Consider the following 18,668-nt stretch of genomic DNA (forward strand, 5'->3'; position numbering starts at 1 on the left):
TTCTTCACATGCATGAGGCCCTGGATTCTATCTCCACTAGTGGGGCGAAGGAGGGGGAGGAAGGCGGCTGAGGAGATGGTTACATAAAGAAGGCACAGTGCAACCAGTGCTCACCAGGCAGAGAACAGAGGTCTAAACCAGCCACACCACAAGCTCTGGGTTCAGCAAGAGACGTTGCCTCTGCAGATGAAGCACAGGGCTCTTTATGTCTCTCTCTCTTTCCCAGTATCAGCCCTTCCAGAAGCCCACCCAAGCCAAGAGGTCCCCCACTCTGAGGTGGGTAACATGAACTAGCTAGTGTGGATGGATGAAAGGGCAGAGATGTGAACTGGCAGGAATGACTCAGTGGGCTCCGTGAAGCATAAGAAAATAGGAGATCTTGGCTGGGAGAATAAAGGTTTTATTGGACTCAAAAGGGGGACATTGACTGGCACACATGGGAACCCTGCAGGACCCCAGATACTTATGTGTGGATGGTGATGGCATAATACCTTGGAATACTGCCTTATCCCTGTGCTGGCCATATGCCTCCAGGGCCAGGAATAGCAAGCCACAACAAAATAACATTCCAGGAAGTACAGATCTGAAAGCCTTAGAGAGGAGTGGGGACACTTACCCAGCAGGGGCTACAAAGGCGAAACAGGGTGCTCCACACACTACCTCCACCTTGGACCTTCTATAACTCATAATTCATCCCTAGAGGACTCCAGGAAAGAGTGGTTACACATGAGGATAAAGGGACAAGGGTGGGGGTCATTGGAAGGACCATCAGAGCAGGGTCTGCAGGAGGACTGAGCCCAGGCTGCACAGAAGCACCCCTGCCATGGTCCAGGAGCTGCCTCCAGTGGGAACTGCTGCATTGCAGAGGTCTTCCATGCAACAGGAATTCTTCAGCTTGAGCTTAGGATCCAGGATCGGCTTATTTACAAGATCAGCAGGGCAGTAAGAAAGGCACTGAAGGCTCTTTACTTTCCTTCTGTGAGAGTCTGCAAGATATCAGGGAATGACTCACTTCTTATGCAGGGACAACAGAGCATCCCAAACTCTGGACCACATGCCACCAGGTCTGGATGACCCCAAATTGTCTCTAAGGCATGTTGAAGTCAGACATGGTAGCTCAGATTTGTCATCCCAGAACTTGGAGGACTGAGGCAGGAGCATTTTTATGAGTTTAATTCCAAACCGGGCTTCATGGGGGCTTCTAAGTCATCCTGGGGCTAGAGTAAGAATCCATCTCAAATAACAAATGAATCAATAATCAAAATGCTGGGCTGCTAAGGAGGGTTGGTGGATAAAGTGCTTGTGTGCACAAGCATGAGCCCCCAGTTTCCACCACTAGAGTGCATCAAAAGATAGGCAGGCATGGTGGCCTACTTGTATCTCTGTGCTCAGGACACAAGGATGGAGATCCCCAAAGTAAGCTCACAGCCTAGAGCAGCTTAACATGCAAGCTTGGGGTACAGTGTGGGACCTTTTCTCAGAAAATAAAACAGTTGTCACAGAAGATTCCCATCAACTTCTGGGTCCCATACACTGTCCCTCCCCAGTGCATGACCAACACACATGTGTACACATGTGCCCTTACACACAATGTGCTGGGGAAGCAGCTCTGTCAGTGAAGTGCTTGCCACATGGAAGCCTAAGGACCCAAGTTCAATCCCCAGCAACCATGTAAAGAGCCAGCCAAGCCTGGGAGGGCTGGGTAGGATGTCTTCCCTGGAGGGGGGGCGGGATCAGGAGGTCCTGGAAACTCTCTGCTACCTCCCTCCTCTCCACCCCCAGCATGCTTGGCAAATCCTAGGTCCCAGTGAAAGATCTTGTCTCAAAAAAAAAAAAAAACCAATATGGTTCAGACTGAAGATACTGCTCAGCAGTTAAAAGTGCTTGTTGCTCTTACAGAAGCCCAGGGTTTGGTCCCCAGCCCCCACCGGGTGGTTTGCAACCATCCCTAATTCCAGTTCCAGAAGAACCAAAACTCATTTGCTTAAAACAATTAGACAGTGCCTGAGGAATGATACTTAAGGATGTCCTTTTAGCTTTACATACATTACATTATATTACATTATTCATACATGTGCACCCACATTTATAGACCCCCCCCCAAACACACACAAACACACAGCACAGTGTAAGATCACACAGTGGCACAACAGAAATGGCAACCTGCCTCTTAGACACTTGCAGTTCCCCTGGACAGGCAGGCTGTGGTCAGGAACAGGAAACTGGATAGCAGGGCGGGGCTACTCCTATCTTGTCTAGTGCTAGGATATGCCTGGAAACTGGCACTGTCATGGATCTGATATGTCCTAAGGTCTCGTTTTATCAACATTCCTAAGTCATTCCTTTAGCCTAAACTCCAGAGTCCTTCATTATGTGCCAACTCTCATTAGATGCTTCCTGCTCTCCTGTTCTGTCAGTGAGCCAGTGCGACCCTAGATCTAAAGTAGAGGCAGGAGCATCACATGACTACAATGGCGACATAAGGAGATGATGAACACCATGCCTGCAAATGGGCAGCCCTGCTTTATGATCCCCATCCCAGCACATCCCTGGACCCCAACAGCCCCCACTTTGCAAGAGTCCCACTCTAACCCTAGGAGCGCTCTACTTGGAGGGAGGGGAACCATGGTCCGTAACAAGTGCCCAGACCTGATCTTTTCTCAAAAACCTCCCCCAGTCCTCTCTATATAGGCCACAGGAAACTTACCCACAGTAACGTCTGCCTCCTGAGTAACACAGAATCCATCAGGGTAGGGGCAGGTTGTGGTATTGCAGGAAGACTCAATGGGTCAGCTGAGCAATGGTAGCACTCCAGCCCCTGAGCTGAGAGAGAAGCCAATGCATGAGGGATAAGGCATGCCATTCCTAGCCCAGACCCCCTCCTCTACAAGGTGTTTACTTAAGTCACTTCCACCAAAGGCAAAAGTGAACCAAGAGCCACCATTGTTCAATTATGCTCGGTACTGCTGTCTCAGCTAGCCAGCCCCACAGGAGAGACCTGCACCCCAAGGGGTATTAGAAAGAAGGTCACCATGTTGGGAAGACATAGATACCAAATGTCTGCTGAAGCTGTGAGTGGGTGTATAAGTAGGTAGTGGGGCCACAAGATGGGGAGGACTTTTCTGACCTGTCCTACCCTACTCCTGCAGAGCTGGCCCCAAGGCATTGGAGCATGACAGATCACTGAACTTCCCAGAGTCCAGCTCAAACTGAGGGTCACCATGAGACTTCCCACAACACAGATGTAACTAGAAGTCTAGGGGTATCTGAGAGCTCAGACCTCTTAGAGTAGGAAAGTTCTAGCATTGGGGCCTCATGTGGCATGGGCAGGGCATAAGAAAAAATCAAATACCAAGAGATAAGGATTCCAAACACCTTGGCTTGGCAGCTGGGTCAGGAAAAGAAGCTTCCGGCACAGTGTGTGTGCACACAGGTCAGTGTCCTGACTGGGAGGCCAGGGCAGCAGCGGAGAGTCTAAGGACAGGCTGCTCTGGAGGCCAGGGTTGGGGCACAGGGAGTGAGGTCCAAGAGGCAGTGAGGTCTCAGTCCTTCTGGTTTGTGGTGGTGGTTGCAAGGCTGTGTCTTGCAGGTTTACAGACCTAATAAAGCACTCCAGCGCAGGGAGCTTTACCCAGGAAGCCAATCCCAAATCCCCTGACCCCAGCACATCTTGGGCATTGGGCACACAATGGAAGTGCAGGTGTACCCACAACCCTGAGGACCTTTTCTATCTCCATTGTACCTTCCTGCCCTTCTCTCATTTTCCATCCCACCTCTTTCTGCACACAGTAGGACCACAAGAAGGATGAGCACACAGGACTTTGTAGCATGAGAAGTTCCCATCCTCGGAGAAGGGCTGCACAGATAAAACCTTGGAAGTCGGAGCCTGTGAATAGACCCCCAACCACATCCCTCGCCTCTCACATGGCTCAGCCATCCAACCTTCCCTCCCTCCAACCCTCCACACAGCTTTCCCCAAGGAATCCATGTCTGCCTACTTCTCTCCCCCACCACCCACCCAGCTTTTCCTTCCTAATCCCACACTCCCACCCACAGCCCTATCCTCAGGGCTCTTCCCTTTGTCACCTCGCAGCTCCCTCCTGATGCCAGTCCTTTTGTCCTCTCTGATCAGGCTGCAGGCACAGTGGAAAGATCTGTCAGATGTGGACTGAAGTAAGTAAGTACTTTCTCTCAGCTCCTCCCAGTGGCATCCTGAAAAGGGAGTGGGGGGCCATGGGTTTTGGTTTTTACTTCCTCCTGGCAACATGCTTATTGAGTAAGACTTAGCCAGATTTGTATAGCAGTTGGAGAGGGAGGACCCTGTGGTTAGGAAGGGATCATGATGTGGAGGACTAAGAGGGGAGGGACCATGGGTATCTTGTGCTTGCCATTCAGAAAGCCAGGGAAGTAGGTAAATATTTTGGCCTTTTCTTGGGTTTTGTTCTGTTTTGTTTTATTTATTTATTTTTTTGACAGAGTTTCTCTGTGTAGCTTTGGCTGTCCTGGGACTTGCTCTGTAGATGAGGCAGGCTCCAACCCATAGCCATCAAAGGTGTGTCCTGCAGCTGCTGCTTCTGCCACCAATACCAGGCTTTTTCCTGTTTCTAAATAGAAGGTATGGGTTGCAGCGGCTCAGAGCCCATGGCCCTCGTTTTCATAAGCAGGCAAATGTCTAACAAATACTTGGAGACTAGCTCTGCTGAGCAAGCCCCCAACAGGCTCTTGCATGCACAAATCGTGAGTCTTGAGTGAAGAACTTGCTGACAACTGGGATGGAAGTTACCAAGCAGTGACTGATGTGTTAGGTGATGTACGGGGCTCTGGGCAGGCAGCTAGAGCCTGGATCTTTTTCATGGCACAGGCTGTGTATTGCAGAGGATGAATGACCCCAGTGTCCCTGCTGCCCAGAAGCCTCCATGAAGAAGACACATTCTCATTCTTCCTGCTCCAGTTTTCATGTTGCCTGTCCCTTCCCCTATGAAGTCCTAGTCCCACATGTCCCACAAAGCAAATGAGTTTCCCTGATCTTTATGTCACCACCATGTGGCATAGTATTCTATTAACTTAAACCTTATTAATTACCCAAATATTGATGGCATCTGTGACCCAGCCTTGGGACAAGCAGCAGGGCCCCCACAACAACCCAGAGTCATAATTTCCTAACCTCATGGAGCATAGAGCCCAGTGAGTAGCCCCACTTAAGTGTCTGCAAGGCACTGATACAGGTTAGAGTGGGAAGGCTGGGCACTGAATGAGACCTGAGCTGGAAGCCATCCTGAGATGACAACACAGCAAATGAACAGCTATGCTCAGAGGACAACTGAGTCCCAAAATGGACCACAGAATGAGTGAAGCTGATTGCATCCACTTAAGCAGGCAAGGCAGCAAAGGGAAGGAAGCCAGAGGCTCAGAGAACATCAGGCAGATTCTCCTGATGGAAGCCACATGACTGAACATAGAGTCTCAGTCTTTGTATCATCTCTGGTTGGATCCGCGTGTACATCCAACCCCAGCGTCAATGTTCTGGGTTATGCAGGCTGATCGATCGAAGAAAGAGAGACTCTGTAGGGTGAAGTCAGAATTCTCATGGAACAGTGGGGTATCAACCTTTCCAGGACTGAAAACCAAACCCAAAGACTGCTTCAAATCCTCGGGGCCAACCCTCCGGAATTCGTGCAATCCACAATGGTTCTGTTTAAATTCTGTTACTCTCCTGAGCCTCTCCCCTAGCACCATTAAAAAAATTCCTTCCTTGTCACCCTATAATCTATAATGGAAGCAGACCATGTTTGCCACGAACATCACATAACCCAGCACAGTGGTGGGTGGAAGAGAGCAAAGAAGAAAAGATGTCTGTCTAATTCCTTCACATGCAGCCCTAGGCACTGGCTCATGCATGAACAAGTGTATGTGAAAGAAAGAGCAGCAGACCGCAAGCCTCTGCAAACAAACGTAGGGCATCAATGAAAGGTCCAAGTGACAATCCCCCCCAATGTCACCTTCCAGCGAGGTTATGGGGCAGTTTTCTAGAGGATGGGCGAGGACACAAGTCATGCATCATTTCTGAGCAGCTAAGTCACCACCAAGTCCCACCCCATCATGGAATTAGTGTCATGGAGTCCGTCATCAGTTAATCTGTTTCCTCTGTATTCTAGCATCTGTGAGACCACTTGTGTTTGGAGAAGAGGATTAATGGCTGGAACCCCAGGTGACAGTCCTTCCCTTCTGAATATAGAGAGCTCTGCCCAGTGTCACAGACCTGTTGTTGTTTTGCTCTTCTGACTCCATTGCCAGGGCTCCTGGGCCAACGTTATGCCTACTCCAGGATGACAAAGGGGCCATCAACTTCTCTTTGGAGGCAAAGGCCATATAACCACAGTGCAGCGCACAGTTTCTCTAAAAGTCTTAAACTAGGGGTTCTCATGAGTCCTCCACTTTCCACCCAGTATCACTGTGGGGGAGCTAGCTTCCCTTAGTGGTGGGCTCCTGCCCAGATTACTGACAGACCCCTTACGTTAACTCTTAAGGGAGAGGGCCACCCAGTACTTGTATAATCTTAGAGTTAGAGGTACCAGATGTTGCTAGGCTTATGTTAGAGAATCCAGGCCATCTGCAGAGAGTTCTACCTGCAAGACAAAAACACACTGAGCCCTCTCTCCTGTCTTCCTACTCAGCCAAAAGTCTGACTACTGACTGTCACACTGAACAGGCCAAACCTTAGCCAAGCCCATTCCCCTCCTCAGAGAATGAATGACCTCTGAGAAGTAGCCAAGGTCACATATGCCTCAACACCCCCTTGAGTAATACAGCAAAGGTTTCATGTTAACCAAGTATACTTCCTCCAAATGCCACTTGCCCCTCCTCCATGGGCTGTGGTCTCAGGATGCAGAGGAACTGGGAGTAGGGCATTGAAGAGATGGTGGGTATAAATAATTCATAAGACTGTTTAAAAAGGACAGCCCCGTTATTAAAATAGAGGGCCCAGATTATATAGTTTAAGTCAGGGGCTGGGGAGGAAAGGGATAGTTTAGGATGTGTCACATTGTGTCAGGGGGCTTCCAAGTGTATCAGGTAGATTGCTAGACTGGCAATCACATGATTTCTAAGAAGCCACTTCTCTGGTGGGGAAACAGAAACCTAGCTGGCTTTATCATGCTTTGGCTTTTGTCTCTGTGGAGTTGAGTAGGCCCAAGCCTGATTTGGGTCCTGAACATCCCCATGCCTGCAGTGCTCTAGGGGAGCTGGCCAGGGGCATGGGCTGTGCTAGCATTTCTTCTAGGCTCCACCCCCAGTGACAACTGCCAGTTATGCCTGAGTCACTATTAGAGGCTGCTTGCCCCCTTCTCATTCTCTTTCTTGCTCTCTTCATCTCTTCCTCCTCTGTCCTTCTCACCACATTCTACTCCCCCCCCCATGTGCTCATAGTTGGCTAATACTCTTCTCTTCTCTTCTCTTCTCTTCTCTTCTCTTCTCTTCTCTTCTCTTCTCTTCTCTTCTCTTCCCTTCCCTTCTCTTTTCTCTTCTCTCTCTCTGCCTTTCTCTGTCTCTACACCCTCAATTCCCCTCACCAAGCCCTGAATAAACTTTATTCTGTACTATACAGTCCTGTGGATGGTACCTCAGGGGAAGGGATGCCTCCGCGTGGGTCCGCAGAATCACCTGCTTACCGCCCATCATACCGAGCCTCCACCAAACACATCCCTGGTTTTCTGTTCCTTTTTATAAAGCATAACAGTCGCTACCCAGGTCTCATATGCACCCAATTAAAATCAAGCTTCTTTCAAATCTGGCTCCAAATTGTGGTAGTGGTCTCCTTCTCACCAAGTTACCTAACAGTGTGTAGCCAGGCTGAGGTTCAGCAGTCATGGGGAAGCATCTTTGCAGGAGCCTTTTATGTGAACAATGTGTTGGTGCTTGGTGCTGGTTCATGGCCAATCACAAGCATAGATTCTTCCCTTCCCAGCCTCATGGCCATTTTCATACACTCTTTTCCTTGTTATTTATGTGAGTCAGCGCTTTACAAATGTCAGTCCACTTTGATTCTGAAAGCCCTTGCTCTGTATCTCTATCCATCTGTGTGATCAGGCAGTGCTGAGGTCCCTCCATCTTGTCCCCTTGCTAAGGCCATTTCTAGGTTTAGCTAGAATCTAATCTCCTTCATGGAGAATCCTTTAAAAACTACCTTGCTTTATTCTAGGAACCAAAGTTCTAGATGTCCTAGGTCACTTATCCAAGCCTTCAGTAAAACAGCTGCTTTGTGTGAAACACCCCCCCCCCCATAACCCCATGCCCACCTCCCCACTGGCTAATGGATCTTGGTAGCTTCTGTTAAGATCCCTTGCTTCAGACTGCTTACTTCTCTCATGCCCCTGTGCCTGAGATGCCAGGATGAAGGTTCAGACTCTAAAAGCTCTATATTCTAGACACTGTCACAGCCAGGTACACAACACTTGGGTGTGGTCCCAGATGTCTGGAATAGACACCTTCAATTTGGCTTTATACTCAATGTGAATGTATGAATGGCCATGTCTGGTGAGCTTCCAGTATTGCCTGTTACAATGGACTTTAAAACTATGGAATCTTTGGACCTGTTGACACAAAAATTCAGCTCTTATCTCAAAGAGGATAAAAGAGAGTTCATCTAAAGCCAAATGTGAATGAGGCTGATCTGGGGGAAAGCCCTAGATTAAATTTGATAAGTTATTTCTCTGACAGTGAAATGAGTCAATTTAACTCAGATGTTGAAAATAAATTATATATATATACATATATATGTATACATATGCATATGTACACACACACACACACACACACACACATGCTTGTATATTGGAAAGGTACTCTGAGGCAGGTTCACTGGCCCTAAGAACCAAGGCCATAGAAATTGCTGAGGGGAGGGAGGGAGGGAGAGAGAGAGAGAGAGAGAGAGAGAGAGAGAGAGAGAGAGAGAGAGAGAGACCATGGAAAATTTAAACAAGAGAATAGCGAGATCATGAGCAAGAAGAAGAGTAGGAGAGAGAGAAGGGGGAAGAGAGACCATAATATCTGGATTATATAAAGAAGAGCCTCTGGGCTCTGAAGAGCCTCTGAGCCTTTGGGCTGGATAGCTCAGGGTTGGGGACAGGGTATGCCAGGTATAGACTGAGGGATGCTGCAAGAACCTAGAGGTCAGGTTACTTTGGTTTGTAAAATATGCACATCAGTCCCTTGTACCTAGAGTCTGAAACCAAACAATCCCAAATTCCATGTATCAATCAATATGATGAAGTTTTTATAGTAACAACAAAGAAAGTCCTAAGTTGAGGTACTTTTCAAGCACACTAGTGAAAACATCAGGTAAAGGGGTTACAGCGAATTCAGGACACCTCTGCTATAGGCTCCAGGTGGCATCTGATGACTCATGGGCTTCTGGTAGGAGGCAGCTAGGGTTTTATTAATGCATTCCTAAAGATTCTGTTAGTCACAGGATGTTACATCAGAAGAGAGGTGGCCACAGAATGACTATTTAGGGTGGTAAACATCCTAAGATAAATTACAATAACCCTGAACCTGCAACATTATGACCTCTGCACAGTCTCAGACGTTCTGTTCTATTACCAGTTTTGGAGATGATTCAGTGCAAGGTGCAGCTCCTTTGCTGGAACTTTCTTTTGAGGTCCCCACTCCCACTTCCTGGTAAACATCTAGATTGCCATTATTTAAGGCCTAGTGGAAAGAATATAATACCCCTGGCCTGGCGAAGAGACAGGACATTCTAGGTGCTCCAGATAGAACATTTTGTATCAATGTCCTCCCTTCTGCCCTTGAAGTGAGTTCATTTTAGTTGGGCCTGGCAATGACCTGGCCAAGAGACCTTGCCCCTTGGGAAGGCAGATTCACCTAAAGTCAGGCTACAATGGGACATGGTTCTGTTATAAACAGGAACAGAGTGCTGAATGATCAGAACTTGGGATGTACCTTAGATTATGTGAAAGAAGCCAGGCCCAGAAGGTGTGCACTGCTTGGCTCTGTTTACACAAAGTATCCAGAACAGATGAATTTGTAAAGATGGTGGGAAGATTGTCAGGGGTTGGGGGAGGGGTGAAGAGTGTCTGCATAATAGGAGTGACTTTGCCTCTGGAGGGATGGTGACACTTTCTGTGGAGGGATGGAGAGGTGGGCTTACAGACAGCACAGACTCGCTAGGCTTTTTACCTGGGCACAGGGACTATGGTCACGTGTCCTCCTGTTGGAACAGTAAGTGCTCTTCCTCAGGAGCCGCTTCTCCAGCCCTGACTGGGCTCACACTCATGTTCTTCCTGCTTGCCTGTCCCCAGTGCTGGGACTGCAGGTCGGCACAACCACAACCTGCTTAAGTCCAGGGTCTCTGTTATTGTATTCTGGTGTAGGACACCATCACCACATCTAGGTCCATGGTGTTTTCCTGTTTTGTATCAGCTGTAGTTTTGAAACTGAACACAGTGGGTTTGCACCATAGAAATGGCTCATGTATGCCAGGAAAGGAGGAATTGAGAGCCCCAAAGTTCATCTTTATAAACAAAGCTGGAGGGTAAGGGAGAGACTTAGAGTTTGGAGGCTGAGCTCTATGTCAGGGTAGAAGGGGCCCAGCCTCAACTCCAAATTCAACTGAAGAGAGGAGCGCCCCCAGGGACCAAATGTAGCATGACAGCCAGCAACTTCATGGTCGGGATGAGTGAGGACAGGTGCTTTGGGCTGGTTCTATGTGGTTTTCTTTGAAGGGCAATATCTGAAACAAAGTAGCCCAAAAACTGAAAATTATGAAGCTTTCCCCACTTAAAAGCCCAAGAATTTGTCATTAAGTGACTCCGTAGCCCTCTCTCTCTCTCTCTCTCTCTCTCTCTCTCTCTCTCTCTCTCTCTCTCTCTCTCTCTCTCTCTTTTAGACAGGGTTTTTCTGTATAGCTCTGGCTGTCCTGGAACTCATGAAACTGTGGATTTATTTGTGTTGATTTTAATTATTTTATTTTACTAATTTTTTGGTGTGGTGTGTGAGTTAAGGATCACTCCATTCTGACAATACCAAACTCTCCCAGAACCAGCTGTGTCAACATTGACAGACATGGCACTACTATTAATAGTCACACCAGCATGTACATGGATGGGTTTGGGTGGACTTCTGGACTCTACTCACACCTGTCCATCTGTATTATACTGGTTTTTTTGTTGTTGTTTTGTTCGGTTTAGTTTAGTTTAGTTTGAGACAGAATTTCAAGTAACCCTCGAACATTCTAAGACTTTGAGAATGCTCTTGAACTTCTGGTCCTATTTCCCCTGCCTTTGGAGTCTTGAGATTACAGAATTGCCCGACCAAATTCTGTGACTCTTCCAATTTCATGTGAATTTCAGTAGGAACCACTCCTTGCCCTCTTCATCCCCTCCCTCTCCTCCCTTCCTTGTTTCCTTCTCTCCTGACTCTCCACCCTCCACCTGACAATCTGAGATTGAGCCCTGGGATCCACACAGTAGAAGGAGAACTCTTGTACGTTGCCTTGTGACCTGCACACATGCACTTGTTACATGCACACGTGCACATAAACATACATGATTAATAAATAATAATTATTAATTAATTTTAAAATCCTTAGTCAGGGTTCTCTGGAGTCACAGAACTTATGGGTAGTTTCTATATAGTAAGGGAAGTTGTTAATGATTTACAGTTTATAATCTAACTCCCCACCAACGGTCAGCAGCAGCTGTGAATGGAAGTTCAAGGATCTAGCAATTGTTCAGTGCCACAGGCAAGCAGACAAAGAAGAGAGAGAATCTTCTTTCTTCTAATGTCCTTACGTTGGCCTCCAGCAGAAGGCATGGCCCAGATTATAGGTGTGTGCCACCATGCCTAGATCTGGGCCTTACTTTGTCCCAGATGACCTTGATCTCAGAGATCTCCTTGCTTTAGTCTCCTGGGATTCATAGCCACTATGCCTCAAGATCTCCATGTCAAGATCCAGGTCAGAAACTTGCATCTCCCAGCCTCAAGATCAGGGTCACAGGAAAGCCTTCCAATTTTGGATGGCAGTACATTCCAGATATAGTCAAGTTGACAACCAGGAATAGCCACTACAATCCATCCCTTGTCAACTTGACATAGAGAATGTCTCATGTCTACTTGAAACAATAAAAAGGTCATGAATATGCCTAACATGATACAACTATTCCTTCTATAATTGCAAACATATTTGTAAATTTACAATGGCCAATATCCCTTGGGAACATTTTTTTAGTATCTCAACTTAAATAGCAATTGACTTCAAAGAAATTAGAAGAAAGACAAATGTGTTCTTAACAAAATAAAACAGAAGCATTCATATTACTTTATAGTCCTCATTTCTGCCACTTGTTACATGGTCTTAGCTGGTATTTATTTATTTATTTATAAAGATTTATTTTACTATTTATTTATTTTTTATTTTTTCAAGACAGTGTTTCTCTGTATAGCCCTGGCTGTCCTGGAACTCACTTTGTAGACCAGGCTGGCCTCGAACTCAGAATTCCGCCTGCCTCTGCCTCCCGAATGCTGGGATTAAAGGCGTGTGCCACCGTGCACGGCTTTTTAAAATTTTTTATTTATTTTATTATTATACATAAGTACACTGTAGCTGACTTCAGACACACCAGAAGAGAGCATCAGATCTCATTACGGGTGGTTGTGAGCCACCATGTGGTTGCTGGGATTTGAACTCAGGACCTTTGAAAGAGCAGTCACTGCTCTTACCTGCTGAGCCATATCTACAGCCCATTAGCTGGTATTTATAACTACCTTCCTCTACTACCCATTCTGTATTTCCTCCACCTTCGGCAAGCACCTCAGTAGTTCTTGGCTCTTTTCCTGGAGGAGTGACCCATGCCTTCATTCCTGATGGGTCTGCATCCTTTGTCATTCTGCTTGGATTAGGCTGTGGTAGTTTCCCATTGACTTTAATCACAGGACATGATAGTACTAAGAGAAGCCCTAAGGGATCTCCTGTACTCTAGACATAATCCCGCTTACCTCTATTGTGAGAGAGGCAATCCAGTTTCCCCATGGTAATCTGGATCTAGTACTCCTCCTAACACTGTTAATCCTTTCTTAGCCTGTTGGTTTAANGGCATTAGAAGCCCAAAATGACCAGGGGGAAGTCTGAGCTTCCAGTTCAATGGAATGTTTGTTGTAGCTCCTGGTAGGAGCACTCCCCCCTCTGGAGCCAAAACTTCTAGGCCAGCAGAACCTAGAATTGTGGGGTCATTAAGCAAAAATTTTTCCTAGAGCATCTCTAGGAGTGATAATGAATAGAACTATTCCCTTCTCCACCCCTTGATTCCTACACCCATGGATCCTGGCTATAGGAGAAACTGTATCATATATCTGATGCTGATTCAAAGTATATACTGCTTTCTGAAAAACTCTGCCCAGCCCTCCATGCATCTGCTACATAATAGATTAAACCAGTGACTTACAGATGATGGGGAACATGGTAAGACCAGAGGATTCCATGATCACGCACCCTCTGTCATACTTCTCTGTCTGTGAAATGAGTTCCTTGGTCAGAAGCAATACTGTATTGAATACCTTGATGATAGATAAGGCACTCTGTGAGTCCATGGATCATGGTTTTGTAAGAAGCAGCATTATGTGCAGGAAAGGCAAATCCATAACCAGAATAGGTATCCACTCCAGTAAGGACAAAACATTGTCTTTTCCACGGAGGAAGTGGTCCAATGTAGTTAACCTGCCACCATGTTGCTGGCAGGTCACCTCAAGGAATAGTGCCATATCTGGGGCTCTGTGTTGGTCTCTGCTGTTGGCAGATCTGGCATCCAGCAGCAGCTGTAGCCAGGTCAGCCTTGGTGATTGGAAGTCCAAGTTGTTGAGCCCAAGTATAACTTCCATCTAGGCCACCATGGGCACTTTGTTTATGTGCACGTTGAGTAATGACAGGGATGGTTGGGGAAAGAGGCTGACTGTCCACTTGATTATTGAACGCCACATCAGCTGAAGTCACCTTTTGGTAAGCATTTACATGGAACACAAATATCTTCACATCCTTTGCTCATTTGGAGAGATCTATCCACATATTTCTTCCCCAAATGTCTTTCTCACCAATTTTCTAATGGTGATTTTTACAAACCCTGATCATCCAGTCAATCAATTGGCTACAGCCCATGAGTCAGTCCACTTCTTCTTCTAAACAACCTGTAATACCATGTGTATTGCCCAAAGTTCTGTTCACTGTGAAGATTTTCTTCACCTGTATCTTTCAGGGTTGTCTTGGAAAGGGGTTGTAATGCTGCAGCTGTCCACTTCAGGGTGGGGCCTGCATAACATGCAGAGCCATCAGTAAGCCAGGTCCTAGTATTCACTTCCTCAGTCATCAGATGGAAGGGAACACCCCATGAGGCTATAGGCACATGCTTGATAGCAGATGGCATTGTAACAGGGGTAGAAGAAACCATAGGCATTGGAGCAACTTCTTCATGTAATTTTGCTTGTGCCTTCAGGACCTCCTTGGGCCCAATCATGCATATGCCACATCTATTTGAAAATAGACTGCTGCTGTGCATGTCTTATTTTTATGACTTGGAGGGTCTGATAGCACCCAACTCATGATGGGTAGTTCAGGTCACATGGTAACTTGGTGTCCTACTGTCAAACATTCAGTTTCCCCTAAGGCCCAAAAGCAGGCCAAGAGCTGTTTTTCAAAGGGAGAATAGTNGGCATTAGAAGCCCAAAATGACCAGGGGGAAGTCTGAGCTTCCAGTTCAATGACATGTTTATTGTGGCCCCTGGTAGGAACACTCCCCTCTCTGGAACCAAAACTCTAGGCCAGCAGAACCTAGAATTGTGGGGTCATTAAGCAAAAATTTTTCCTAGAGCATCTCTAGGAGTGATAATGAATAGAACTATTCCCTTCTCCACCCCTTGATTCCTACACCCATGGATCCTGGCTATAGGAGAAACTGTATCATATATCTGATGCTGATTCAAAGTATATACTGCTTTCTGAAAAACTCTGCCCAGCCCTCCATGCATCTGCTACATAATAGATTAAACCAGTGACTTACAGATGATGGGGAACATGGTAAGACCAGAGGATTCCATGATCACGCACCCTCTGTCATACTTCTCTGTCTGTGAAATGAGTTCCTTGGTCAGAAGCAATACTGTATTGAATACCTTGATGATAGATAAGGCACTCTGTGAGTCCATGGATCATGGTTTTGTAAGAAGCAGCATTATGTGCAGGAAAGGCAAATCCATAACCAGAATAGGTATCCACTCCAGTAAGGACAAAACATTGTCTTTTCCACGGAGGAAGTGGTCCAATGTAGTTAACCTGCCACCATGTTGCTGGCAGGTCACCTCAAGGAATAGTGCCATATCTGGGGCTCTGTGTTGGTCTCTGCTGTTGGCAGATCTGGCATCCAGCAGCAGCTGTAGCCAGGTCAGCCTTGGTGATTGGAAGTCCAAGTTGTTGAGCCCAAGTATAACTTCCATCTAGGCCACCATGGGCACTTTGTTTATGTGCACGTTGAGTAATGACAGGGATGGTTGGGGAAAGAGGCTGACTGTCCACTTGATTATTGAACGCCACATCAGCTGAAGTCACCTTTTGGTAAGCATTTACATGGAACACAAATATCTTCACATCCTTTGCTCATTTGGAGAGATCTATCCACATATTTCTTCCCCAAATGTCTTTCTCACCAATTTTCTAATGGTGATTTTTACAAACCCTGATCATCCAGTCAATCAATTGGCTACAGCCCATGAGTCAGTCCACTTCTTCTTCTAAACAACCTGTAATACCATGTGTATTGCCCAAAGTTCTGTTCACTGTGAAGATTTTCTTCACCTGTATCTTTCAGGGTTGTCTTGGAAAGGGGTTGTAATGCTGCAGCTGTCCACTTCAGGGTGGGGCCTGCATAACATGCAGAGCCATCAGTAAGCCAGGTCCTAGTATTCACTTCCTCAGTCATCAGATGGAAGGGAACACCCCATGAGGCTATAGGCACATGCTTGATAGCAGATGGCATTGTAACAGGGGTAGAAGAAACCATAGGCATTGGAGCAACTTCTTCATGTAATTTTGCTTGTGCCTTCAGGACCTCCTTGGGCCCAATCATGCATATGCCACATCTATTTGAAAATAGACTGCTGCTGTGCATGTCTTATTTTTATGACTTGGAGGGTCTGATAGCACCCAACTCATGATGGGTAGTTCAGGTCACATGGTAACTTGGTGTCCTACTGTCAAACATTCAGTTTCCCCTAAGGCCCAAAAGCAGGCCAAGAGCTGTTTTTCAAAGGGAGAATAGTCTGCCGTTGATGGTAGAGCTTTGCTCCAAAATCCCAAAGGTCTCTTCTGTGATTCACCTACAGGGGCCTGAAAGAGACTCCAAACAGCATCTCTATCAGCCACAGACACCTCAAGTACCATCGGGTCTGCTGGATCATATGGTCTAAGCTGTAGAGCAGCCTGCATAGCAGCCTGGACCTGTTGAAGGGCCTTCTCCTGTTTCAGGCCCCACACCAAGATAGCAGCTTTCAGAGTCACCTGGTAAATGGGCCTGAGTAACACACCCAAGTGAGGGATGTGCTGCCTCCAGAATCCAAATAGACCTACTAAATGTGCTTCTTTCTTGGTGGTGGGAGGGGCAAGGTGCAATAACTTATTTTTCACCTTAGAAAGAATATCTCTGCATGCTCACTATAACGGGTGTAGCAGTAGTGGTTCACGAAGCTCTAATAGCCCCAAGTTCCTCAATACCCACCTCAATATTCTGGATTTCTGAATGGAGGACACACATATGCAGCCTTATATTTATTTATTTATTATTTTTTATCTTTAGTTTTTGGCTTTTTTGAGACAGGGTTTCTCTGTACAACCCTGCTGTCCTGGAACTCACTCTGTGGACCAGGCTGGCCTCAAACTCTGAGATCTGCCTGCCTCTGCCTCCCAAGTGCTGGGATTAAAGGTGTGTGCCACCACTGCCCGACCAGTCTTATATTTAAATATGCCTTAATCAACTCAATGGCTGGGCCACTTCAATCCTCCACATGGCTAGCACACTCTCCCCTCTGATATTCCTTAATTATTACTTACTAAAACCTCCACCCTGGCCACCCAGAACCAGGCCTGCTGCCCTCCAGGGCCATGATCCCCAACTCTTACATGTTGGCAGTCTCTCTGCTCTATACTTCTCAGGCCTGGACCTTCTCCTAACCCAGCATGGTGGTTGTTTTTCTTTCTCCATCCTCTGTCCTTGCCTGGGAATCCTCTGTCTCCTGCACAGTCGTTGGCCACTGACAGCTTTACCAATCAAAGCCAACTAGCATAGTGTCATCAATATAGTGCACCAATGCCATTGTGTGTGTGTGTGTGTGTGTGTGTGTGTGTGTGTGTGTGTGTAGGAGACAAAGGGTAAAGATCCCTTCTAACTAAGTTATGATACAGAGCTGGAGAGTTATAATATCCTTGAGGCAAAACTGTAAAGGTATAACTGCTGACCTTGCCAACTGAAAGCAAATTGCTTCTCGTGGTCCTTAGGGACAGGTTCTGAGAAGAAGGCATTTGCTAGATCAATAGATGCATACCAGGTACCAGGAGATATGTTAATTTGCTCAAGTAATGAAACTACATCTGGTACAGCAGATGCAATTGCAGTTAGTACCTGATTTAGTTTTCGATAGTCAACTGTCATTCTCCATAATCCACCTGTCGAATGCTCTGGCCAGATAGGAGAGTTAAAGGGAGATGTGGTGGGAACACCTTTCAAGTCCTTGATAGTGGCACTAATTTCTCCACTTCCTCCAGGAATACCATAATGGTTTTCATTCACTATTTTCTTTGGCAGAGGAAACTCTAAAGGCTTCCATTTAGCNTTTCCAACCATAATAGCCCTCACTCCACAGGTCAGAGAACCAATGTGAGAATTCTGCCAATTTCTAAGTCTATCTATTCCATTTATACTTCCTGGAACTGGGGAAATAACCACAGGATATGTTCTCGGACCTACTGTTCCTAGTAGGTCAGCAGTCAAAACTCCATTAATCACCTGCCTTTCATTACCTCCTAATTTAACTGGAGGGCCACATTATCCCTCTTTTTTTTCTGATACAGGTTTTCTCTGTGTAGCTTTGGCTGTCCTGGAACTTACTCTATAGACCAGGTTGGCCTTAATCTCACCGAGATCTGTCTGTCTGTGCCACCTGAGTCCTGGGATTAAAGGTTTGTGCCACCAGACTGGCACAAAGTTTTAGGAAGAAACTCCAGAGTCATTGCAAAGTTTAGGAAGACAGTAGAGCAGTAAGGTCAGATCTCCAAAGGAAAAACAAAACAAAACAAAACAAGTGAACAAGAAAACAGTGAAGTCTTTGAGTAATTCAGGAAAGTTAGTAAAGGTGACCAAAACAAGTTAAGGTCATGGAATGGTGCAGGTTAGGCTCCAGGAACAGCCAGACTTATTTGTAACATTATAGCATAAAGTTTATCTGCTTTCAAAATGGAGTCAGGTGTGTTCCTCATTTTTCTCCTTGACTTAAGTGTCCCTGTCAAATCCTAGATTTTCTTCAATAATGTTGTTGAGTGGCAATTGATAGGATAGGTTCCTGAAAAATGCAAAGTTTTTAAAAAAATTTTTTATTAGATATTTTCTTTATTTACATTT

The 18,668-nt window shown here is 46.3% G+C and overlaps 1 protein-coding gene across 1 annotated transcript in view; it reads right to left on the minus strand.

Annotated features, from left to right (window-relative positions):
• Positions 1–754: 754 nt before the first annotated feature.
• LOC110334831 (lymphocyte antigen 6I-like) overlaps positions 755–18,668 on the minus strand; it is a 71,535-nt gene continuing 53,621 nt past the window's right edge. Inside the window, exon 3 of the mRNA XM_021216798.2 lies at positions 755–986. Within this exon, the coding sequence (XP_021072457.1) occupies positions 769–986 (218 nt within the window). The 3' untranslated portion in view covers positions 755–768. The remainder of the gene's footprint in view (positions 987–18,668) is intronic.

The sequence above is a fragment of the Mus pahari genome, chromosome 17 (genome assembly GCF_900095145.1).
Source record: "Mus pahari chromosome 17, PAHARI_EIJ_v1.1, whole genome shotgun sequence".
NCBI lineage: Eukaryota > Metazoa > Chordata > Mammalia > Rodentia > Muridae > Mus > Mus pahari.